The 27,365-nt window shown below is 42.2% G+C and overlaps 1 protein-coding gene across 1 annotated transcript in view; it reads right to left on the reverse strand.

The window, feature by feature from the left end:
- The window catches only part of PGBD5 (piggyBac transposable element derived 5), a 59,858-nt gene extending 39,102 nt beyond the window's left edge, over window positions 1-20,756 (reverse strand). The window contains exons 1-2 of the mRNA XM_062489141.1: window positions 20,504-20,756; window positions 20,324-20,407 (exon numbers count right to left, since the gene is read on the reverse strand). Of these exons, the coding sequence (XP_062345125.1) occupies window positions 20,324-20,407; window positions 20,504-20,756 (337 nt within the window). The remainder of the gene's footprint in view (window positions 1-20,323; window positions 20,408-20,503) is intronic.
- Between the last annotated feature and the right edge of the window lie 6,609 nt (window positions 20,757-27,365).

A 27,365-nucleotide genomic window follows, 5' to 3' on the forward strand; every position in this document is an offset into this window, starting at 1 on the left:
ACACTAAGTTTCCTCATATAACCTTTGAAAGCATTGGAGCTTATCTGGCTTGCCAGCATATCAGTTTTAATATCTGCTCTATTCTTAATGACCTGGAAATGAACATCAGACCATCCTCAAACCATAGCCAGTTTGACAGCCTTACAACAAGCCTGTCAAGACAGCTTGAAATAAGTTCACGTAACATTTCTTTTCTGAGGTTTATTTCAGAGACTGCTCTCGTGTAGGAACTGGGCAGCAAGTATCCAGGTCTTTAGGATATTATTATGTATCTTTTTGTTCTTCATTAGAAAAAGCTACCAAAGCTTATGTGACAGACCTACTTTGCTAAGTCAAAGGTATCATCCTAATTTATACCAGCTGTGGTTCTGACCAGTACTTTGAGCAAGAAGATGTCTCTATCTGTTATTTTGGTAGACAAATCTCAGCTTCCTTTCTTGTGCAAGGGACTGCCTTGCACAAGAATTCAATATACATGATGAAAACATGATCCATACGGTGGCATTGCTTGGCGTTGAGAGCCAGCATAGGAAGAGGCAATAAGAAAAGTCAGCAACTCCCAGGCAGACACTCTTGGCTTAGAAAGAAACTGGACATAGTCCTTCCAAAGAAGGTTCTTTTTGTAGACTATAAGGGGTCACTCTCAGCAGCCCATGCTTCTGGGTAAGTTTTTGCAAGGTCACCTTTACAGAACCTTACTTTGCACCCTTGTGTGGGTGCTCTGTAGCCGCATTTCCTCTCTATGTTTAGTTTCAGTAAGTCTACTCCAAGCTACTTAGCAAAGTGTGATTTGACTGCACTCTTCCAACCATATAAATAAGCCTTTGACAATGCCGCCACGTCTACACATAATAACTGTAGTCAAAAAATTGTTCCAAACAGCTTCTCTGAAAGGCCACTTTCTCTTCCCTCTCCAGCATTAAAAAGGATTGTTTTCTTCACAGCGTCAGCAATAAAGTGATCTACAGACTGCAGTCTGACTTTTATCCATCGAGAGCATTAAGAGCTACGTCTAGAAGCAATCCAAGGACAAATGAAAGTGGACTAAAAACCAGCACAGAGCTGCTCTGTGCTTACTCTGGTCCTAAGAGTCTCTGGCCTCCACAGTACAGAGCACTGAGTTAGTGATAAATTAAATAGAGAACTTATTTAGTAAATCACACAGTAGAATTTAGATTAAACAGAAAAAATAATGAAGTATTTAGTAAACTAAGGAACTTCCTGCAATTCAGCTTGTTTCCATACTGTGTACTGGATCCAGACTGTCATTGGCATTCAGCTTTTTTAAGCATTATAGCAAAACCCTTAAGCATTAAGTGTAGCAGGTCAACCTGGCATAGGTCAGGGATGAGCGATGCACGGTTCCACCAAACACAAGACAGTCTCCTCCCCTGATGCAATAGTGACCTTCCAATGCCTGGAGTGATAGAATGAGCAGAGTGCCTTGGTTTTCTCCATACTGCCAGGTGCTGGAAGCTCAGCAATTCAATTTCAACCCCATCAAGACTGGGATACCAAGGATAAAGAATTCCGGCTGCCACTCGGTAGAATACCTTGTGTGATAAGACATTGTAGAAGAACAACTAAATTTTGGGGCATTTTCAAGAGACCAAGCAGGCAGGTCTTACACCTTTCCCATTGACCACATGTATGTTGTACCACCAACAGCACTGGTCTGAGAATGTGAACATGCCAGACATGTTGTGGTAGTCTTCCATGGAAGTGTGCCTTGTTGTAGATTTCAGCCATGGCAAAAAACTGTTTAATTAGGAGAGTATTTCTTTGTGTTTACCATCATGTTTTAAAACTACAAAGCTTTCAAGCTGTGACAAGTACAAAGAATAAAAAGCCCACTGCAGGTGATGTTGACATCTTTAAATATATACTTAATTTCTGTGGTGAGATCTTGCAACCTACCAAACACCATTTTCCCAACATCCAACAGAACCTCCCAATATACTGGTACAAGGTCTTAGGGTTAAAATGATTTCCAAAAGCCAAAAACCTTAAAGCAGCAGAGTCAATGCAGTCTATGCAATACTGTGTCAGTTTACATAATTCTTTGCACATTATTCGGCTGTGTACATACGCTCCTCCTCAGGGGAATTCCTGCTGCAGCAGCTTCCATGGCAATAGTCCACTGCGCCCTTTTGCCACTGTAATTTACTATTAACATTTCACTGCACTGCTCCTGGCAGCCTAGCTGACACTGTGCATATCTAGCAGATGACCATCAATGTGCTGACTTCATACACCACCTGTAATACATCTTTTAGTAGATCACATAGCAGCTACACGTCTGTCTGTGGGCACAGCTGTGCACATTTATGAAATAACTGGACAAAGCAGCATGGATAGTTTTATGTCAGCACAACTCCCATTACCAGCAGGGTGACCTTCATAACTAAATCCCAGAAGACTCCTTTGGAATGTTTCCATGGGGGAACTCCTCTCCTGCACTGGCAACTCTGGAAGGTGCAGTCCTATCATCCCATCTTTCTGTCCCAGGCTCCTGGTCTGTTCTAGTGCACACTATTCACAAATATCATTGCCACCCCATGGAATTGGGGGGAATTGCTTGCTCCTTTCCAGGAATTTAAAATAAAAAACCACCTTAAGTATCAGCAATATTTGATGTGAGATAGCCCAGTATGTTTTCCAAGGAAATCATCAGAATATTTAATTTATCTTTTATAAATAGAAGTCAATAAGTCAATATAAATGACCCAACTAAAGAGATGCTGAAAGCCTTCACGTCAACTCACACCTTTTACATACAACACACACATCTGCCATTGAAGAATGAACCTCTAGTTTTTGAGTAAGTCTCACAAAGAAATGGCTTTCTATTTTGTTCAAAAATTAGTTATTTAGGAAAAAAAGGAAAAAAGGAATACAGCAACCAGGAATCCAGTCATATTTTAAAAAAGAAAAAAAAATACAGCAACCAGAAATCCAAACAGTTCAGTAAAGCATTGGAAACAACCTTATAATGCACAAACACTAATTTCAGAACAGAACCTCCTGATGGTTCATATCCATCCCACATGAGCTAAGGTAGCTGCAGTACTGGTCTCTGCAATTGCTTTCCAGCAGCAACAGGCTCTTCCTGGAAAAGATAGGGAGTGGTTGTTAGGGTAAGCACAGAGTCCTCCGAGTATTCAATGCTACTGCTCATGAACAGACAGGAGCACCCTGTGCAGCACCCACTTGAGAAAGGGTGACCAGTAGGATGATGCTGCAGCTCTGCTGAAAGAGCTCAAAACCTGGAATCTGCCAAGGAGGCTGGTGACAGGAGTTGCATGGGGATAATATCCAGGCTTTTTCAAACCTGTTTGTTTCAAGTTGTACCAGACTCCCTTGGATTTTACTGCTCTCTGTAGGAAAGTGTGCACTTGCATTTCTAGGCAAGTTTCATCAACTGCATAGTAAGAAAAGTCATCTCTGCTGTCATCACCCCAGACTAAGAGGCAAAGGAGCTCTCATCATTCCATATTGCATCTGCACTTACACACCTGCTTTTAAACTTGTAATTTCCTCACTTGATAGTCTCCATGTTCCTCCCCAACACCCTCAAAAATCTTATGACAAGCCACATGTTCTCTGCTGGTGCATTAGTCTTAGAGGCAGATTAAAGTCTTAATATTTTCCTAGGAGACCTAAGATGCAAAGTGGAGGTCATGGATTTGCAATCCTTGCTAGGGTCAGGACTCCTTTACACATCTACAGTATCACTTTGTGTGCTTTTTGTTGTCTTTTTGTTCTTTTGCTCCTCCCCGATGTTAGACTGTCTTTTTCCATCCCTGTTCTTCCTGCCCGAAGAAGTGACCAGTGCTGCAGGCTGTCTGAACATCTCAATGCAAAATAGGCAAGAAGTTGGAAAGTTCAATAAATGACTTCTATATACCATGTACATTAACATCCCTAATCCTCTTACCATATGCAGGATACATGACACACTCCACAGCACTCCAAGCACTTAGGCTTCCTAAAAACTCTTATAAAACCACAACCTGCCAGTTTAAAGAAGTCAGTGCACATCTTCAACAATTAAAAGTGAAAAAAAGGACAGTCACCTGAGAAAAATATGGGATTTATTACTTGTACTGCCTGTATTAACAAGACTGGAGGTCACCAGACAGGCATTGCTTGCTAGTAGCCACCTAGAACACCAGATCATAGCTACACTTAAAGGTCAGCTTGTCCAGGCTTCTTAGGGGCTGCAAACATATGAACCTATAAAAGCAGAAAGATCTCATAAGAATTAATCAGTGAAAGAACATAGTTCAGATTATAAAAGGAGAAAGTAGCTTGTATTTCTCATCTTGGACCTAGCAGCAAGAACAATTTCATACAGCAGAGATTTTCAAAGAACTTCATGCTGTGTTCACATTTTCAAAAAAGGGAGCCTCCCACCTCCTAAGCTTTCTGGACCTAGCTGCTAGTTTTATCTAATAGACAGATTTGCCCCATTATGTGGCCCTTCCAGTTCCTCAGCTATTTGCTAATAAGTCCACAAAGCTCTCGTTTGAACAACATTACTTTCCATTCATTCTTTATGTTGACTGCCTTATAAAATAAATTTAATTAAGAGGCCTACTGTGAAACTCCATCAGCTTCTTCTATCACTTTTGATACAGCTCCTCCCTGCTCACAGTGAATGGCCCTGAATAGGCAGCACTTTACTTTCCACATCAAGAATTTATTACATGCCTCCCTTAAGGTCCAGATTCTATAACCCCCATTGATGTTTTAGTGGGAGGTACAAAAAGCCTTCAGAATATTATTAGCAAAACTGGGCCTGGCATTTTTATAGCCTTGTGAGAGAAAACCCCAAGCCTACCAGGCAAGCCAGAATGTTATTTATTTGGGGAGGAAAGAGAAGACAGAGAAAACAGGAGAACATACAGCTTTTCATGACAGCTACATCTGGGTCTGGTAGCATCCCTAGCAGGGGGATTCAAACCACTTCACAGAAATTCTCATTCTGGACCTGGACTGAAGCAGTTTGGCAGAGCTGGACACAAATGACCACAGTCCTCCTTGCCAAGATCTAGGCACCATCTGCTTGGTCATGCATGAGCTTTAATGAAGATCCTTTGATAGATCTTAGCACAGTGCCTTCCAGCATGGGGTGCTGCACAAGACAATCAACTGGAGTGCTGGAAGAAAATATTTTTCTCTATTGTCAACAAATAAAAAAAAAAAAAAATAGTGTTAATTTCATCTTTATCTCATCCTGGTAGAACTTCTGATTTTGTATATGCTTTATAATGTGCATAGTATATTAGTACAGTAGTTCAGGTATATAATCTATAAATAAATCAATAAATACACATAGATTGGGGGTGTACCTGTTGAAAAAACTTCTACTGATAGGGGTGAATGATTAAAAATTATTGGGGAACACTGCCCTAGAATTCTCTAGCAACTACATTCAGAATTAAAGCAGCCTTCCAGATACAGTTTACCCTCTTTTTAGCAGAGAGCTGAATGCATTCTCAAATCCTGTAAGCTTCAGCTGATCTACTTGTAGGTTTTACACCAATATAGAAAGGAGTCATTTCCCTTTGTCCTCCAAGAAAACTGTCTTGTAAGAACAGGGGAGTGGTGGCATCAGAGGTCCTTCTGCATTGGTATAACACTTCCCATGTCACTAAAGAAATAGATATTGTTCAAGTAATTTGTCACATCACTAAGGTAGTACCACCTATGCATATGCTTATATGCATCTCTAGGTTCAAAGAATAATGCACTATATTTACATCCCTTGACACTCCTCTTTGAATTTTAATTTGTGTCACTCACAAATCAAAAGAATGTGTAAGAGTCTTGTGTTTTTCTCTAGCAGAAATAGGTTTCCAGAACAGACACTAATTTTGTAGTCAGCCATGCAAATTATTAATCCTAAAAGCAAGACTGAGGCCGCAATATATGTCATGGCAGGAAAAAAGGTGAATGTCTCTGTACTACAAAAATTCTCTATAGACTATCCTGCAGCCCAGCCTCTTTGTCCTCCCTCCTGAGCCTTATGACCACCAGAGATTCTGGTCACTCTTCACAAACCTTAGCAAGCAAATTGGAACTCGTGTTCTTCAGGAAGCATGGACTTTTCCTTTTGATCAAGGGATCTAATGTTAGTTCCTACCACTCAGATCTGATACCAAACTTTCTGCTGTTGTGACAATACGAAGCAAACAGGTTGTATGTTCGATAAACATCAAAAGGGGTGTCTTTTAAGAAATTTTTGAGGCTACAGTTTGACAACAGTAACCTCTTCTATGGTCCTTTCACTTCAGCCAAACAGTAACCATTTGAGGCAGATACTTAAGCTACAGTGATCAAATTATTCTTAGGTATCAGTACAACACTAGCCTGAAGCACATGTTTTTGAAGTGCGATTAAGCATATTTCTTCTAGCCTAGGATTGCTCCAAACAAATGATTTAACTGTATAAATATTATAATGTCAAGTTATGCAGTCCATAATAAAAGAGAAATAACTGCAAAAGGATTAATATTAGCAAGTATAGTACAGAGTCCTTGAAGACACAGCAAAAAAGGTGCTTAAAACTCTCCTTAGAAAAAGTATTCTTTTTTTTTACTTGAGTTTAAAAATTTGCTTACTTTTTCCTCCCTCTTCTAAATTACAAACAAGGCAGCTAACAATGACTCTCTACAATAGTAGTCAGAGAAAACAAAACTTAAATCTTTGTGTTGCCTTTCTTTAGGAAGCATTCAAGATCCACCAGTATGTAGAACATTAAGTTCAGCTAGCTTCAAAGAGGAAAAGAAAAGCAACAGCTACATCAAAACTGTTTATAAACACCATAAAATTTTGCTTTTTTTATAGAAACTATCACTTGATTTTGGTCACATCCTCCTGCCTCTAGAACCAATGTCTGGCAGATAAGGGACTACAGGGTACACTTTGCAATGTGAGTGAAGAACCAGGCACAGGAGACACAATCCCCACTCCTGTCAGTGCAGGTGATCAAGAAGGGAGAATATTCTTTAAATACTTGCTATAAAGAATTAGGCTCATAACTCAGTGCATTAGCCTCTAAAACTGCACTGGTCTCTTCTATTAGGCAGCAGGAGCACAGATGCACTCACAAATCAGACACAATAAAATGCTAACTCAAAACTCCATGCAGGGGCAGTCAACACTCCTGAAGTGCAACCTTCATCCAAAAAGAAGACTAAATAATCATGGAATAACCAAACTAATAGATAAACACTGAACTCAGATTTTGTTGAGCTGCATACTGCATTTCTTCCAGCTTTTCAATGCTATGTTAGAAGTTGAGGTAGGTGTTACAGTTCACATATTATATTTCCCACAAAAGCAGTTCTGGAACATCAGCTGTAGCAGGCTGGTTAAGCAATGTGGTCAGGAGCACCTGGACATAATTTTGGTATGTTAGAAGTACCAGCTATTATCTTTATGAGACAAGAACAGGCAGAGTCTGTTTTCCCAATGTCTCAACCTGCTTTTTCATCACAGGAGATGCTGTTGGAGCCTACAGGCTCTTCTTGCTACAAATGTGCTGTCTAATAAGGATTGAACTCAAGTGAGTCATCTTTCAGCAGGGGCAATTCAAAAGACTATCTTCCCGTAAGTTAGGTGAGAACTTGGTATCTGGAAGACCTTTACCTTCTCCTCCCACAAGAGCGGACTTGAGCACATGGGGCAGAGCAAAATTGCACAAAGCCTGACTTACTAAGAAAAAAAAAAATTATGAACTCCTGCCCTGACTACCTGCAGTTTTAACAAGAACAGTGGAGACATTGTGTCCAAGGAAAAAAAAAAAAAGAGAAGTTTCATAATGACTAAGAACAAGATGTTAAAATACGAAGTATTGGTAGAATCTATATTAAGATATAAGAGAAACATTGATTTTTATGACAGGAGAAGATTTTAAGAAGCAAAATACAATTAGAGAAACTAAATTCTGTAGCACAGAAGTGCAGGTTAGAAAGAGGTTATAGTACAGATTAAAAGGATTCAGCAGACACCGAAAGCTTGAAAATAAAGTTTTGAGCAGCTTTTGTTACACTTATTTCTTGTTCCTTTTCTGATTAAGTATTGTGCTGAAGCAATCTCCCTTTAGCTGCCCATTTCAGCTTAAAGAAAAAAAAAAAAGAATCCCATCACCCTTTTATCTTAGGAAGAAAGCTGACATTTTAGAACAATTGGCAGTGTACTGCTCGATGTCAAGTTGCTCCAGGTCAGTACTTAGACCCCTTCCGAGTCAACCTTTTGGCAAAAGACCTAAAGAAAAGGAATGCTTTTTATTTTAACATCTCACTCAGTCTCCTGCAATAGATGTCCATAAAATGCTATCAAACATTTCTGCTTCATCATACGATAAAAATGGCTGCTTTTAGGAAAAAAAAAACAACTACTGCTCACTTAGTTTCTTTTCATTGATTCAGGGAGAGATAGCCAGCAGCCAACAAAAAGAAGTAAAAGAGAGAGTCAGTTAAAAACTAGCATAATCTCAACAACAGCATCACATTAACAGTGTCAAGTCCATTTCATATTTCTAGAACCACTTCATATTCAGTACCGACTTTGACAATACCAATTTAAAAATAGCTATAGCTGAATATTTTACACCAACCACCTGCTCCCAGAAAGCATTTAGGTGCCTGCACTACTATTTGAACTCAACATAGTTAAATGTATTTTGAATTTACCCAAGTCTAGTGGGACTATAGGTTTTGGTACTGCTGGCTAAACTCACACCCCTCCTAAGCAGAAACAGCCATACCTTGTACAGAAAGATCCAAAGTGCTCTTCAATAAAATATAAAAGGGGGATGAAGGGGAAGCAGGAGGAAGCAAAGCCAGAGCAATTGTCATAACACAGATATTCATGATAACCTAGGTGTGTTTCATCTGTTAGGGACAGGATTTTGGCTTCATTCTCAAGGCATCTAATGAGGTTCATAACAGAATAAATTTCAAGAGTCTGAGGGCAGGACACCAGAAGCTGAAATACCTGTGACAAAGACAGAAAAAAATTGAATCTTGCAGTTTATTATATATCTTTATTTCTAATCCTCAAATACTAGGAGGTCCATAAAGAAGAACCTAAGTGAATCCAAATTCAAGGTAACATGTTAAGCTGGGAAGATCTCCTAAAATAAAGAGTCTTTGTGACTTTAACTTGTTGCTGTGGTCTCAATACTCAAACACTGAATAGATTTTAAGGAAAGACTAATAAATGACATCAAGACAAATGCAGGCATTTTTATCATAGATGGGTCACCTTAAAACCATTTTTAGTGGGCAAGCTTCTAAGATATTACTTACAGGAAAGTTGAATTTATTTGTTTGTTCTGTTTCTAGCTAGATAGTTGTGAATTGGCAGCAGCACAGATGAGTACGAGTATTAGTGTGTCCTCCTTACCCAGATTCTTGACTGAGAATGAAGTTGTCTGGATGAAGGGTGACTTTAGGAAAGGCATTATTTAATTTTTTTACCAGGACATAGAATTAGAACCAATTTTATGCTCCAAACACCATCAGAAAACAATGGGCTGATCATCCTACTCTTAGATAGTACCTGAATTTATTGACCAAAATAAATATTAAAAACCCATACTGAAAGTTTTTTCTCTAATTATCTCCTGAAATAAGACAATCTCTTATTCTGCAGAAAAGTGATACACAACTGACTTCTATAACAGTTTGTATAGCATAAATCAAGTTATTGGTTATCTTTAGTGACATACCACTACCTTTGAACCAGGAACTGTAAGACCTTACTTGGACACCTGTGCAATTTATCAACAAAGAGCTGACCCTACACTGGAAAAGGCAGAGAACTAGAAGTAGGGGTGTATTCTTGGAAGGAAATACTGTGAAGAAATATGATACTTCCTTAATTTTAAGAAATTTGCCCAAGGGGCAAAAAAAAAAAGGAAAGAAAAAAGAGAAAAAATAAATAGCTAGAGAAAAAAAAAACATAAGAAAGCTAAACAGCAAATCTCTTTAAATATACCTGAGGTATATACCAGGAAAAAAGAAGATATAAGTGCCGAAAAGTAGTCTTTGAAGATGAAACAACTTTGTGATGCTCACAAAGAAGAGAAGGAACAACCTTCTGATTCCCAATCCATGAACTGAAAAAACATGGAGTAGACATTCTGATGCTCTTTCTTGCCAGGACACCTGTTACATTATCATCAGTTGTTGCAGGTGTCTGCACCATGACTTAGCTGGGACTCTTGCAGACCTGCTCTTGTCTTCCTCCATGTATCCATCCTTATGGTCTATAGAGGGTTGGGTTGGGATTCAGTTGTAAGGAAGCTCGTTATACCTCAAGAAGTGTCATAAACAGAGGCAAGTACAAATCCAGGTACCACTGGATGATGCACTGCTCCAGAATGCAGCACTGCTAATCTCACTGCTAATAAGTCTTGGGGTAGCGCCACATCCGACGTCCTTAACATAAGCAGCTTAGAGCTTTGAACATAAAGGAATCTCAGAGTAAGTCATGTGAGTAGAGATACAGGATTCATGGATCCCCCAATTCATTACTATAGAAGTGAGTGTGGAAACAGCACCCTAAGTAACCATCAAGTCTGCCTGGGCCATATTCCAGAACAAAGGGAAAGAGGGAGTTTTGCCTTAACAGATCAGGCAGCCTTCTGCAAGCACACAGATCTTTCCCACAAGCTGCACAGCCTTCTCCCCACTCCAAAAATTGACATGGAAGATGCAAGTAGCAAGTCCTTTGCAAAACATTCCAACACTCAACTAGCCACTCAGCAGCTTACTAGTTTATCTTAGCCAATGTAAAACAAAGGAAAATAGTGCTGGAAGGCACCTCAGGAAGTCCTTCAGTCCAAGGCCTCTATCCCCATTCAGCACACATACTGGGTGTCACTCTGTTACAACAGATATAACAGGTTAATGACACTTGTTCTTAGGTTTTCAGTGACACATTTGTCTTCTGCACCACTGCACTGTCTGAGAGTTTCTATCATGTCTGATTCAATTATCCATCAATTTGTACCCACTATTCCTCATATTTAGTTTTCAGAGCAGGTAAGGCAGATAATTCCCTTTCCTGTAATAGCTCTTTTACTTACCCATACGGCTTTTTGGTGTAAAACCAGGATACTAAAAGGTGGCCAAGTTAGTAGATTTTCTGCTTCTGTCCTTTCTCTTCATATTTAACTACATGCTTCTCACCTGGGCTGGCAACCCAGACTCTCTCAAGTGGCAAAAGTCTCATTTCAAGTCTTGTACGCTCCACTGGGATGTGTGCCTTTTCACAACAGCATGACACTGAGTCACATTTGTCTGGTGTTCAGCTTCAACCACCAGTTCCTTTTCTACCTAGACATTTCTTTCCCTCCATTTCCCACTTCTGCTGTTAGTCAGTGCTGCCTTCACACTAAGTATTCCCCTCTTGCATCATGCCATTGTGTTTCCTGCACCAGACTATTTCAGGCAATCAACAACCTTGGAAATTCTCAGCTTGCTCTTCAGTGTACATAGAATAACTCTCAACTTCACATTATCTAAAGGTTTAATAACAAATTCAAGAAGTCCAGCTACACTCAGGAATGTGCTTTTAAGTTCTTATTAATTAAGAACAAAAAATAAAATTAAGTGAAATTAAATAAAAATAAAAGTAAAAATGTCCCATCAGAACATTTTAGCTTTTGACAGATCTTTATGCCACACATTTTTGGAGATGCTAGGCCACACCAACCCAATTCAAATGGAGACAAACAAGCATTTACAGTAATAACAATTTTTGTGAGAATACCTGATGGGGATTAGATGGTATTTATCCAATCAGATATTTCTGCATCTGCCTGCTTCACCCCACTATATATTTTAATGTCTGTAAGATTTGTTGTAACAGATGTAGTGCAATGCAAAGCACAACGTGGAACTCAGAGCCAGTACTGCAGAGATGGTTCCCACCTCAATAATTTGCCCCCAGTTCACAGCAGAAAACAAGGCAGCAAAGTCTGTCATGGAACACAGCGACCATGGGGGGCTTCCACAAGGATCAGCTAACTCCTAGCTTTGCACAAGTGCTCCACACACCAGAACTCCTACAGGTTTGTTCCATACACAAGACATAAACACTGAAGAAAATCTGAACCAGAACTTGCAGGGTACCCATGAAACAAAGGTAATGACAAGACAGCACTATCTCCCAGCTGCTCCGTGGCAGCAACCAGGCTCTCCAAGGCCGACAGGAGTGCTGGCTAACAACAGCCTGAGCTGTAGGGACAGGGTACAGAGAATCCACACCCAGCGGGGAGTGAGCTGGAAGAATGGTTCAACTGAGCACTGACAAACTCCTTCTGAATGTTTTTTTTTTTTTTTTTTTTTTTTTTTGTGGAAGAGCCATTACAGAAAGTCATGCCTTTTGCCAAGGAGTTTGTTTCAAGGAGCTGCTGCCAGTGCCCCAGGGTCACCCCATGCCTGAGTGGCCTTGCCTGGCCCTCCTGGCGCAGCGCTCCACTACAGCTCCCCAGGGCCATCAGCCCCCACCCCAGCCGAGCCAGGCTCCAGCTTGGTACAGCCCTGCCCTGCCATGGGTCCACCCACATGCCCACATCCTGAGCCAGCCTCACCTGTCACCCCAGTGCCTGGGGCTACCTCAATGACCTCAGCTGCAGCTTGTCTGGGGTGACAGGATAGCCCTGGCTCTGACAGACTCCAGGGGCACAATGGCAGGGGGCTGCTGCAAAGGCTAGACAATCTTTTAGACCATCTCTGATGTCAGTTGAAGTGTGAGTCATTACCCTGTAGTACAGAAGCAGATGAAGAAAGGCCTTTTTTTGAGAGGTCATTCTTTATTCATCAACTACAACCTCATCAAACGGAAAGACCAAGATGCCATCTACTCTAAAACCCATCACTCTTTTCCCAAGGGGGGGGAGGCTTCTGAAACACTTGAAGACATACCCTTAAAAGAAAAAAACTGAAACTACTTGCAACAATGAAAGAGCTTGGAACTTGCACCATGAAAACAGCTACAGATGACTCAAATGAAGTCCAAATCTTAAATCTTAATTTCTTTTACTCTCAGAGTCAGTGACAAGAGAGAACTAATGCAGATCTCCAAGCATAAACCTTCAAACACTGTATTTTTATTCATCTCAAAACAACCACTAATGACATAAAAGAACAAGTTTATGAGTAAGGAATAATTACAATGGCAAAAAAGTGAGAAAGTCTTCAGTTTAGGAGGTCTTCTCATCTAGTGATCCTTTTCAAAAATACAGTCCAGAAGGCTAGAAACCCTTTGAAAGGCTAAATAAGAATTTATATCCACATATTATATTTATATCTGTAATGCAACATATCCAGCAAGACAGATGTAAGAGCATCTCCCATTTTTCAAGATCATCCTGGGAATCCCTTTCCCCAAACCAAAGGTGGTTCTCTTTCAGTTGGCTGCTGCAGCACAAGGTTTATGAACCACCACCCTGCCCTCTGCAGAGGGCTAACCACGTCTTCTGCAGAAAAGAGGTGGAGTCACCATCCTGTAAGTGTTCAAAACACCTATGAATATGGCACTTGAGAATGTGGTTTAGTCGTGAACACTGTCATGATGCTCGGTTGACTGGACTTGACGACCTTAAAGGTCTTCTCCAACCTTAATGATTCTGTGATTCCAAATGTGTAAGCGCACACACGTGTGAGTTTCAATACATGTAGCCTCTTCCAAGTAGTTTTCCTGGGCATGAACTGACAAGATTATCACTGCCCAAGCCCTCTGTCAATAGGGTGCATCCAGCAGCAGAAGGCACCATGACATCAATAGGAAGAGCCACAGGCCCACAGCTACATGCTGACCCCTAGTACTGAACACCTACCAGCACTCCCTACTCAGAAGTTAACCATACCTACCTTTCCAAAAAAAATGCAGAGATGACTACATGCACTGGATAGTCAGACTTTCCACAACAGCGAATTTTGTAAGTAATTTTAAAAAGGAAAGATATTCTCATTTTTGCTTGATTTTAATCTTTCATACACACCCACCTCCCTGCCATATGTAATCAGAAATGAATCACTGTTATAACAGCAGCTGCTTTAAGTCTTTTTCTGATTTTTCTTCCCTAGATATAACACCTTCATTTGTCCCCACTGATGGGCTCAGGGTATCTTTTATGTCAGTCCAATAATCTTCCTGTCCAACACACAGCTATTGCTCCCATCCATACAGATACATACACAATATTCTTCTGTGTCTCCTGTGTATCCCTATCCAACGTGATTTTGGCACCCTTACAGTGTGCCTCACTGACTACACTTCAACTTGCACAGTTGCATCTGCATAGTATTGCTTAACACCATGTATGGTTTGTCAATACAGGTCATGCAAATCCCTCATGTCACCCAAGAAAGCACAGTCAAAAGCATATTTTCTATCACACTACATGAATACCAGTCGTTTTCACAGAAAATAAGGACATAGTCCACGTGTAATTTATACAGACACAAAATCAGCTGTGGAGCTATCCAAGCCTATTTTCCTGCAGTCTGTCAATCAGAGAACTCAGGCTTAATTTTTAAATTACCTACTCAGGAATGAGTTCATTCATTTTCACACAGCCAGTGACTGGTTAACATTCTGTTCTTCAAAGACTATGAAGGGGGAGCTTGGATAAGCTCCTAGAAATGATGTCTGGCTACAAGGAACTGAGATGTCAAATGATAGTAACCTCATGCATTTGTCTTAGCCATGCATTCCTTTGGAGTCCATCTGTTCTGTTTTCTAATAACTTGCCCAGTTTTTGGCAGTACTAGAAAGAATGAGGTATTTCATTCTATGTACTCCAGTGACATCTAGTCAGGATATGGAACTGTATCCATGATTATCTTCCCTTTTAGAAATATCTTGTATTTCCAAACTGCTAAATCCATCTATTCCAAATTTTTTTAAGCTTCAGCACAGGAGGAAAGCAAAATTCCTATATAAACACAAACAGGTAAGAGACATTTCCAGTTTCTTTTAAGTCTATGGCATCCAGGACAACCTCCTGTGACCTAGCAGTCAATACAGAGTTTTCCAGTCAACTCCACCTTTAGTATCCTCATTAGACTGAGCAGAGATGCTTAAAGGTACACAGACATGGAAACTGTTTGCTGTACTGTTTCTGTGAGATGTTGACTAAAGGACCTAAGTAGCTGTAGGAACTGATCTATTTTAAATGGCCCCTTTTATTGATTAAAATTCCTTTTAATCAATAGCTACAAGGAGAAAATACTCATTTTACGCAGTAACAGATCAGGAGCAAATATGCTTTTTTCTCTGTAAAAGACTAGAAGTGTCTGTGGAGAACACCTTAATTTGCAGTGCTTATACACTTTCATGTCTGAAGTACTGACCAAAACAGATTTTCTTTATAAAAGCAGAAAAAAAAACCAGTGTTAGGTTTTTTTCCTGTAAAGTCCATCTAAATACCAGATTATTCCTCAAATGGGTGTTTAAGGCAGAGGTATGGGCAAAAGAGGCAATGGAACATAGATAGCTAAGCTGAACTGAATTTTTTGATCAAAAGGCTGTCATATGCACTTTGCTCTCTTCAGTGGCAATGGAAGCAGGAAAATGTGCTCCAAAGCCATTAAAACCTTCTGAAAAGCACATCTAGATTTTGTAAGATGATTGAGATATTAAGCCTTTGCACAACTCACTTACATAGCAAAACTTCAAGACTTTGAGTCATCCTATAAAGGCTTTGCAAAGTAGTAATGTACATCTTTGAGATGTATTTACCATATCTTCCTGAAAGTGTTGTGATACTGTCATTATAAGTAACTTCTACATAGAATGCAAGAACAGATTATATAAATATGCATTTTTCCCAATATTTTCCATGGTTATACAAGTCAAAAGCAGCTAAGTCCTCTGATGATATAAATAAGAACAAATCATATCAGCATCACTTCATCCACTTACAGTCAGAGAATTTGGGCCAGGTATTTCTGAAGCAGAATCTGACATAAGTGACTAAGTAGCTTTCATACTTTTCTCACTCTAGAACCTTTAAATACTGACATCTATCTAGTAAGACTAAAGCCTTCAGATTCTATTCAGGACTTGAACCAAGAGCTCCTGCACTGTTAGGTGGTAGCATGTATATGGCCCTCTTTTATGGCCCAGACTGACCCAAGAGCTCTTCCTCCAGGCTCCTTGCTGCTGGAATGCTGCCTTCCCATCTGACTGCCTGCACTCTTGAGAACAGAAAACACTAGAAACTACTTTAAGTATTTGCTTCAACTTCAAGGTGACAAGACTGCTAAACATGATCTTAGCAGCTTCTTCCTGAGAGCATTCTGTTATACACCAGCATGTTCTTCAAAGACAGCAACTTACAGCACATTAAGTGTTTCAGAGAAACACTCTGGAAATTCATAAAAACTATTTTTTACTGTCTAAATGCAACTCAAAGAGGAACTGCTATACTCTTTCAGCAAGGAACATTCTTAATATTTTGTCCTTAGGTCTAGGCTTCAGGAACAGGGTTTGGAGGACATAGGAAATGAAGGAAACAGTAGAACTAATTGCCTGTATCTTTGAGGACTTCAACATGAAGTTTTGCTTAGATTTCCCTGCTATTGCTGCCATCCTAAAACATAAGTATAACAGCATCCTAACAGTAAGAAGTGTTTTTACATCTGAAGTCAAATGTTTTGGTTGCTGAGCTACATGGATATAGGATGCACTGGATCCCAGGAAAAAAACGCCAAATCAGGAATATCAAGCTGCAGCAATACCAGGATTACTCTAAAGACCCCCAAAGAACCAAGAGCAGAAGCAATAGTGCCTCTACGCATTACAGAACAGTTCCTGGCCAGATTACTGAGCTAACAAGGGAAAGCACCACTCAGAGCCACTTCACTCCTAAAGAAAGGAAGAACACACCAATTAAGTCTGAGGCAGGAGCAACCAAAAATGAAGGGCTTATGTTGAGTTACTGGCACGAACTGGCTTACAATAGCAGTTGCTTATTCTCTCTCTCTCTCCTTTTCAATTATGCTTTCCATATCCTAGCAGCAATTTGTTCTCTTTTTCTTTCTGCACTCTACAACTAGGTCAAAAAGCTTGGATCCAGCATTTGATCATGGGTGACATCTTTTTCAACACACATGATGACCTGTCCATGGACCTGCTGTAGCCAGGTGTTCTTTGTAAAGGAGGAGTATTTCAATGACTGCTCCAAGACCTCTTTTCCATTACTCAAATCCCAGTATAGCTCCCAACTTTTATTACTGCTTTGATATTTGTGACAGACTTGTTTCCTCAACCTGATTTCATTAGAACCACACAGTGCCACAAGTTACCAGTTTAAAAATCAGGGTATCAAATCATATGGTTGGGAATTTTCTCACCCACTAAAAGAGTGATTTGCAAAATAGTTTAACAGGAAATAACAAAGTGCCAGCAAGCCATCTGTTCTAACCTCTATGTTAAAGTCAACAGCTATTTTGGATTTCAACAAAGGAAGTCAGCTAAAGCTGTTCACATTGGTGGTTTGTTTCCCCCACCGCGCCCCCCCCGGGAATATAAGCACCCACTATTTTTATTAAATGGAACAGAAACAACAGGAACTGGAGATCCCTGAAGAAGAGGCAGGAAACAAATCTGGGACACAAACAGCACTATGTTGCATAGCAATGCCAGTCACTTATCGCCTCACACGTAAGGCAAGCCAGACCTTTCCCAGTTTGTCAAAATCTGCCACAAAAGCAAGGTAGCATCACCATACATACATGCAGTGACTGACTGCAGACTGAGGACATACTTAACCATCTAACACACTGCCAGCAGCCCCCTACACACCCGGGTCTCAAGTGTATTTCTGGGATGAAGTATCAGTTAACTTGTCTGCATTCAAGACTAATTCTAGGGATAGATACAATGCTTTTTAAAGACATAAGTTTAATATTGAGGCTGGAAAGACAGTACTAAGTAATTTATTCAAAAGAAAAAAGGAAATTGATAGTATTTTCTACTTGTAGTTAAAAAGACCACAAGTTTTTATAAGTGCCTCTTTATTTTTTCTCTTGGGAGCTTTAGCTCACTCAATAATTAACTCAAACCTTTTCCTCCTCCACACACTCCTTTTCATGAAGGGGCCATCTCCCAAACCAAAGAGCTTGACGCTAGGTTTGACCCTAGTCTGATAGAAGAATTTATCTCTAGCATGAACAAGGCTGAAGTCTCATGAGACATTTGTCTCCTGGCATCAGATGATGTCAAGTACTTGCCCCTAGGCAAACCTTGAGATTTTGACCAAAAGGCCATGCTCTGAAGTTTTGGCGCTAATGCTAACCAAAGGTAATTTTTTATCTCAGTCTCATGTAAACCTATTCCTTTTAATCTCAGAAAATAGAAGGAAAGGATCTACATCCAACACATTTGAACTGAGAGTACAGTTTTCTTGGCGCTCAATCGAACCCTGTATTTTTTGCTTGTACTCCATAAGGGGCTGAAAGACATGCTGTCACTGCAAGACACCTCAGTGAAGACCTTTTCCTCAACAGGTATAGATACAAACTTTTGTGTCAGAATGGTGTCCAAAGAAGCAACAGTGGTGCCAGGACAAGTACATTTAGCATGACTCCAAGGACGATGTCTGCAAGGCCTAAAGCCAGTCAATATACAAACTAGATTTATAAGAGCTCTGTTACATACAACACAGTAGTTTCCATAGCTTGGAATTTGAGTAGTCAAAAGAAAAATACCACAGATGGTACATGTATCCCACATATCAAATCACGACACTACCTGAACTTCTGCCAAACCAAATCACCATACCATGAAGTGCACACAGCATCTATCATCATTATCACAATCAACAGAACTAAAGGGCAGAAATAACCTCTTCTGCATCCATTAGTGGGAGGAAATATTCACAGCAATATCCATACACCTTCCTCAAGAGACATGTGCATTGCTTCTGTCAACCATAAATCTGACTCCTTTATTTCAAAGGAAATATGAATTCCTGAATTAACAGGTCATCAACTCAATTCCTTTCCAAACCAGTATTAAAGCACTAATGACAGCAGTTCTGTCTGTGTTGAAAAGGATATTCCTATAAGGAAATAATATGAAGAAATAAGCCATAAAAGACAGATAAATTAAATGACAACCAATACTGAAATATCATCACATCATAAAGCTTATAGTCCAGAACATCATCTTAGATATGCTTATGAATAAGAACCTTCGATAGAACTCAGGAGTTCTTTACAGAGGCACATAACAGTGATTTTTAAACATTTTACAAGGATCAGCTATTTATAGAGGCAAATACAGCTCCTATTTGCACATCTGTCAAAGCACAACAGAACTTTCTCTGGCTCCAGTGCTAGCTCCACCTTCCTCCTCAACCATCCAAAGCTGCTTCCTCATATAGGTTCCTGCCTGTACAAATTTCAGCACACTACACCAAGTGCAGCAGCAGAACTCTTTGGCATTTACTTTTAACAGCAAAATGAAGGAATTAAACAAAACCAAAAAAAAAAAAAAAAGAAAAAAGAAAAAAGCAAAGACAAGCAACCTTAGGACAGGCAAACTGCCAACTCAATTGGCTGTCGAGGTCTGCAAATATATTCTATGTTATAATGGCTCCCTCGGCAAACCAGCGGTGCAACTTGCCACACAAGCCACTTCACGGAGATCTCCGTGCTGTGCACTGCTGCTGTAGGTCGCGCTGTGTCATTTCACCGCTCTCTTGGTATTCGCTCTTGCCAAAAGCCACGCAAAGAGGGTTAAGTTCAGAAACGGCCGCTCAGGAAACCTTGTAGCCAGGGGGAATCCCAGCCCCGATCCCAGAGCCCTAGAGCACAGCGCAGGGCAGGTGACCCGCAGCGCCCTGACCAGCGGCTTTCCCCACCTGCGAGTGGGGACGAGGAGCCAGCCGAACACCGGAGCGGAACCACGGCGGGGGCCTGGACGCCGACCCTGCTCTGGACAGCGCCTGTCCCCATTCCGCGGGGAACCCTGCGCTGCCGGTGCTCGGGGCACCGCCACGGCCCCGCCGGGGAGGGGATGCCTGTGACTAAGCACACGCGGCCCCTCCTCGCCCCCCCGCTCACCGCCTCGGCCGGGCTCTCCAGCACCGGGGAGCGGGCGGACGGGAGGCACCGCCCGCGAGGCCCGGCTCCGGGCAGCAGCCCAAGCAGCAGCTGGGCCCGTGTGCGGGTTTTCCTCCCGTGGCTGCGCCGCGACCCGAGCCTGGGGGCCGCGCTCCGGGCATCCCCCGCTAGCATCCCCACGGCCGCCCGGGCCCGCCGCCCCCGGCAGTCCGCTCTCCTCGTACCGCTGCCATCCTTGAAATGAGGGGGTGGGACGTCTCGCAGCGATCGGGTCCAGCCCCCCTTCTCCGCTTCCTCCTCCTCCTCCTCTTCCACCGGGCCGGGGCCGCCCGGGACGGCGCTGCCGCCGCAGACTTGCCGCTGCCGCCGGCGCTCCGCCGGGGTGGCCGCCGCCCGGGGAGCGCGGCGCCGGGCCGCCCTGCCCCGCGGGCTCGGCACCCCCGGCCGCCCCTGGTCTTCGTCGTCGTCGTCCTCGTCTTGGGAAGAGGCGGCGGAGCGGGAGTCGGCCGAGGTGCTGTAGAAGGGGTTCCCGCTGCTGTCCTGGCCCGACTCCCCGAAGACGTCGTCGGAGATCTGCAGGCTCTCGTACCGGGATCGGGCCGCCTCCAGCAGCGATAGCGCTTTCCTGCGCGCCGGCCCGCCGCCGCCCTCCGCCATCATCTCGGCCGCCGCCAGCAGCCGCCCGCGCTCCCCTCGGCCCGGCTCGGCCGGGTCCTGCGGCCGCAGGCAGCAGCCCAGCAGCAGGAGCGGCTCGGGCACGGCGGCGGGCAGGCAGCGAGTAGGGGAAGCCCCGCCGCCGCCGCCACCGGGGCTGAGCCCTGCCTCCCGCTCCCGCCCGCACCACCCGCCCCTGTGTGTGTGCAGGGACATGGGGGGAAGGAGCGAGCTCAACATCTCCAAATACCACATCCAGCCAATTGCCGCGGCACGCCGCGCTCGGGAGGTGGGGTTATATGGGCGCCGCGGGCCAGCGCGGGCCGCCCACGACCCGCCCCGCCGCCCGCCGCCGCTCCGCCCATTTAAAACCACAGCGCCGGCTGCCGCGGGGCCGCCGCTGCGCCTCGGCGCCGGGAGGGGTCTCTAAGCCCAGCAGCGCTCCTGCTCCCCGGCCTGCCCCTCGGTACCAGTCTCCATCCCGGCCCTCTGACCCGGCCCCCGATCCTGGCCGGAGCTGTCCGCCGCCGCGGTGCTGGAGCGGCGCGGGACAGAGGCAGGAGCGCTGGCCTCGGTGCCTGCGGCTCTCTCAGTAGCGCCCGCCGTGCGGGCAGAGGGCGAAGGGCTCCCGCGGGCTGGGAGGGAAAGGCGCCGAGGTGTTTACCCGTTGGGTCCGAGCCGGGGCCACACAGCTCGTCATGCTGGGCAGCGTGAGCGCTGGAGGCCCTCGAGTCTCTGCCCCAAAGTAGGATACAGCTCCAGCGCTAGGGCAGCCGGCCCTTAAAGGAAAGTGGGGAAAGTGCTGGAGCGCGGGGCTGTGGGACACCTGGAACCTGGCAGGCCCTGCCAGCCGGCCTGGGATCCGTGGAGGCTTTGCACTGGCCTTGGAGGACACGCACATGCTCCTGCCTGTCCAGCTCTCTGCAGAGCGTGGGGCTCAGCGCCCCCGGTGCATGCTTTGGTTTCTCAAGCGAGTACGGAGTGAAGTAACCATTCTTCCAAAATCACCACTGATTTAAAAGCAGTATCATGACACAAGAAAAACGAGGGACGTGACTACACCCGTGCCCTGACAGGGTTAGTTAAACATGATTCAGAAGTATCCCTGGAGTAATCTGAGGATTTCATAAAACAGCTGATGCCCATGGTTGTGCAGCAGTCAGAATGGTCCCTCTGATGTTACAGGAATGTTTGAAATCTCTGATCAAGGTTTATTATTTGCCATTGGGCTTCCCGCTGTGCTGGTTACTGTATAAACATTTATTAGGATGACAGTCTTTCCCTCCCTTGTCAACAGCAATAGCAGCTATCGAGCCTATCCTTTCACATCACTGCTTTCAAAATAAACAGTAATACTATTCTGGGGGGTGAGGGGGGGATGGTGCAGCATATTATTTGTAATTTTTGATGCAAACTTTCAGTGTAGGTTGGTCTGAAGATCTGTTAGTGCTACAGGTTTAACAAATTTTATAACACTGAATGTTTCTATCTTTAAAAAAAGAAGATTAATAACCTTCTGATGATTCTCAAGGACTCTACAACATGGAAAATTAGAAAAGCTGGACTGTGTAAGTACTTATGTTCTCTTCAGATACTTTTTAATTGAAATGGCTTCATTAAAACTTTAAATTTCTATATAATGTATACAGGCAAATCCAGAGAAAAGAATCCACCTTCTGCACTGATAAGTAAACAGGAAAGCCCAGTGTATTTTGAGGGATGAGATTTAAGTTGTATTTCTACTTTCAAAAATGTCAAAATTGTTTTACTGATTACATTAAAAAATTCTGTAAGTTTATATACAAACTTTTTTTTTTTAATTGCAAGTTCAGCCAGCTTAGCCTGTGAGTTAAGCATTGCAGTGTCTTAATTTCATCTCACTGGTCACCAGAAGTTGTAGCTTTGTAGGTGAAGCTATCCTTTTCATTGATCCATGCCACCTTGTGTCTTCAGAATACTGTGATTGGAAAGGCATGATTGGATATGCAGAACCTTTCTTGATGGTCATGATGAGTGACCAGCTTGAACCTCATGAATCCTCTTTGCTGGTTTGGCATGTTGAAAGCCACAGGCTCTTCTTCACAAATGTTGTCTGTTTTATAGCTGTTCTCATGAAACAAACAAACAAAAAAATAGGGATGGCCTTTGTTGACCTTCTCATACAATGGTTTTTAAGACCAAAAAAAAGGCCACTTTAAATATGTTGACAGTTTCTTTGTAGTAGGGACATTAAAATAATTTTTTTTTTATTTTTACAGGGGTGGAGGTGTCCATCCAGGGGATGCAGAATTTACCTCAGCATCCAGGTTCTATGGAAGTGTCCATGAACACTCAAATATGTTCAAATTTTCTGATTCTTGTCTGTGGAAGGACTACTCCAAAGCCCACGACAGAAAGAGAAGGATTTTAAAAATGGGTTCCCAGTAAAAGAATTGATGGGAAGAGCCCAGAGACTGAAGAAACCCACATAGCCCTCTCTAGCTGCTGGTTGCAGCAAAGACACTGTTTCTCAACTCATACATGCTTTGCACCAAAAACAGGCTCCCATCCCAGCTAGCTGATGCACACTGCCAAAATCTTCCCACCTAATGGCCAAAACTTCAGTTCTTGTTTTTTGAGAGAGTGAGGGACACAAGAGCTCTGGGAGGAGACCACTGCATTGATGGAGAGAGGTGAGGCTGACCCTTTTGTCTACCAATCCAACATGACATTTTAATGATGGGGTCTGCTGCTATTGCACACACATGCAGTATTTGTTGATGGAAATTTCCCCTCTTTCAGCATAGTCTATAAAATGACAAGTCCCTCTTCTGCCTGTCCCACAAGCAGAGAAACTGCTTTAGTTTCTTGTGCATACATGGGAAGATTACTTTTCTGAGGCAGGACTATAGATGCTCCCACACAGGGCTGCATGCCTAAGGTTTTGGCTTGCTTTGTGGTCTAAAACTTAGCGTATTCGTACCCCTATGACCATCCACAGAAGCTGCTGATTAGATTACTGTAACTCAGAATGAGTATTCTGGATTGTGAAAATTGCCATATATGACATGCTAGTAGTCATTTGTTCCCAAATGATTGCAGAGGCACAGAGATGTGATGGATGATTACATAAGTCCACTGGATTTTCATGAACAGTCAAAAAAACCATCACCAGGGGTGGTTTGCAGTTGAAAGATCTAATTATATAAATGCAATGGAATATTATAAACATAGCTGTGTTTTCTCCTTAATCACTTAAACTTGTGTTTAGCTGCTAGAAAACACTACTAGAGTAAATGGACTTTTGTAGCCATGGCAACCTGTGGATCCACTTTTAATTTGTCTACAGAGAAAATGTTCGGTGTTTTTTTCCTTGAAGTTTTCTGGTTTTATTGCAACAGCAAAGATGCCTTCTGCACACTCCTTCTGACCCTGACAATCTTCATGGTTAAGACTATGATAGTGGTAAATCTTGTGTTTTTCAGTTCTCAGTAACTTATTTTTCAGAGTTAGCTCTTTGAGGAAGGTTCTTGTGCCATCTTCCACCATATTTACACTGTCAGACCTTGGCTTAGATCTAACAGAATATTGACATTTCTGTCTCCTGCCTAAGCTTCCTCACTTCCTATTGATTTCACAAAGTTTGTAGGCCCAAGCACTGGTATGTGCCTGGTCCTTCCATAGCACAAATACACTGAGATGGAATAATATTTAATCAGATTACAAAATTATTCTTTTCTAATCCCTTGTTCTGAAAGTGCACCCTGGAATCTGAATTTCAAACTGTCTTCCATCTCAATGCCCCACTAAAAGGAGTCTGTAGAGTCAGAGTTGAGTTGCTTATCCAGGGTGAGGCCAATAGGCTTCAGTTCCCTCTTCCATTATTGCATGGCCTCAGACGAGCAGAAAAACTTGCAGAAAAAGCTTCATTAAAACTGAAAAAAATAATGAATTTGAGCCAGTGGTCTGTTTCTTCCCAAGCCCTTGAGAAGAGGGTAGGGAGACACTGTCCCACCCCTGGCAGAGATCATGGATCAGTCTGGTTCTCAAACACATCATCGTTTGGTGTCCCTATTTTGCAGGGAAGGAATCTCTATAACCACAGACAGTCCTGTTACAGTGCTCTGCACACCCTCCACCAAGGCTTCTGTTACATGTCTTGCTGCATGGCACAGGGAAAACAGCTCAGTAGGAATTGATCTGCCACTGTCCTGCTCTGCCTAATATACTGCTCCATGCAGGTTGTTGAGGAGCTCTTTCTCATCCTCTCTGCAACTCTGTTGTTGGAAGTAACATTGATAATACATGTGGGTTGTTTTTTTTTTTTTGTTTGTTTTAAATTCATTAAGTATTTACAGCACATGGCATGTTGAATACAATAAAAATGCTTGTCTACGTATTTATTTTTTGCTGTTTTCCAACTGCTTTGTATTGTTTGAGCCCTGTATTTCTTGGATCAATTTTAAACATTTCCCAAGTATGATGTTGAACCAAAACTCAAGGAAAAAAGCAAGATGTTGTTTTCACATGAGAGAAATTGAACAAATGTGTTTTATTCTTATAGTATGAGAGGGAGAGATGATTTTTGACTCTTCTGATACTGAAGCAAAGTGCACTGAAATTTAAAATTTAGGAGAGAAATTTCAGTGCTTCAGTGATGAACAATTTTGATTTTCAGATTGGGAGCCTTTGGAAACCATATTTCTGTGCATGGCCAGTACATTTTTAGCAAAAGCTGCATTATGAACAAAACTCACCTAAGCTCCAAAGGGAAAATAAGGTGTGTTGCTCATGCATGCATGGAAAATCAGCTGTTTAATCAATGATTTATAAAGGGTCTATAGGATGTTCTGCAATGGTCTGCAAAAACCCTTCCTCTGGTGGGGGTGTGAGGCAGAAGCTAAGTGCAGTAGGCCAGAGACACAGAGTGGGGCTGTCACTCAAAAAGCAGAGTATTGTCGGGCTGCACTTGCTTTTCCATTGAAAACCATGCCGTTTTGAAATGCACTTTTGGAAGGGCTGACACCCTGCACACACTTCACAGTAAGACCTGAGCCAACAAGGCAGAGGCTCAGGGGAGCACTGTTAAAGGCTGCAGTCCTTAAGCCAATTCTCTACAACAGCCTGCATCCCCTGCCGTGTAGATCAGGTTTAAGTTTTGATCAACACAGGAGCTGAACCTAGAAAGTCCCTGGGACTGCTAGTATGGAACCATCTGGAGGCTCTTTGTTTAGCTAGTTAATTCTATTAAAGCACACTACAGGATTATTAAGTTTGCAGGGCTTGATGCCCAAAGTTAGTGATAGGAACTTAGCTCCTTGCGACCTACAACTCCTAGTCAGGTCTGTGAGAACACTCCTTATCATGCAAATCACACACACAAACCTACCTGAATTTCTGCCATCTACAACCCTGTTTACTGCAAATTTCAGATCTGATCGTATATTTGCTCATTAGCTCTGTAAAAATAATAGGATTTTCAGGGAAAGACATGTTGTGGAAACACATGAAGGAAGTGACTAGAGAATGGGATCCCAGCCAGGCTGGTTCCTTGTTTGTTGTGTTGCATAGTATTTGTATGCCATGGCCATCCTAGCTTTGACACCATTAGTCTGCAGATTCCCAAATTTGTTTCTTGAGATTTTTCTTGAAGGATGCCTCAGCTGCCAAGTCAGCTGCCTGCCTGAGTGAATGGGTGCAGCCATATTCTGTCTGTTTCCTCCACAGATTACACTGTTATCTTCCCATTGCAGCTCAACATGGAGGGTTCTTCAGCTGCAGAATGTGCTCATTCTTTCTGCATAATAGCTCATTAATTTACCTTTCCAACACAGAAGTGATGAAATCATTAAATACTGCAAACATTAATATTATATAATAAATATTTAATAATTATTATTAATTTAAAATTGTAATATGCATATGCATATTATTATTATTATATCATCAATGTTTATAATACTTATATGATAAAATTAGGATGTGATGTTATTGAAAAGAAGCCTCAAATGTGCACTAACATTAGAAATGCCTCTTCTTGGAGACAGAAAACATAACCCATGAATAGGTAGATGAGCCACAGTACCCAAAACTAGTTCCTTGAGTTGTTTATCATCTATCATCACTTTCTTTTCCTATGGGGAAATGCATTCTGGTTGCTAGCATGTTTTGCTAAAATGCCCTTTAAAGCCACCAGGAAATACAGAACCCCATCTGGCAGTTGCCAAGATGTATTGATTAGCATTATCTAAATAGGCTCCAACCCATCAATAACCTGTGCTAAACCTTCTCATAAGAGATTCTTTCTTGCTTTCTATTTTTTTTTTAATTCTAGTAACTTGTCAGACAATTTTAATCCTATGGAAATAGGTAGTCCTTGCAAAGAAGTACAGGTTAGCAAGTGAGTTTAAAACTCATGCTCTGTTGCATTTCATTAGACACCAAACAGATTCATTTGTGTTTTGGTTAAAAGCAGCCCCTTTTGTCATGTGTTTGATGTTATTCAGTTTTTTTCCAGAGGGCAGAAAAAGGCTGAAAAGTCAAAATATCTTCTCTATAGGGTGATTTGAATCACTCAAGGATCTGAAATGGAATCACATCTTGCCACAAAAAACAGAGTAATTTTAGTCATAG

Source organism: Cinclus cinclus, chromosome 3 (assembly GCF_963662255.1).
Source record: "Cinclus cinclus chromosome 3, bCinCin1.1, whole genome shotgun sequence".
Lineage (NCBI taxonomy): Eukaryota > Metazoa > Chordata > Aves > Passeriformes > Cinclidae > Cinclus > Cinclus cinclus.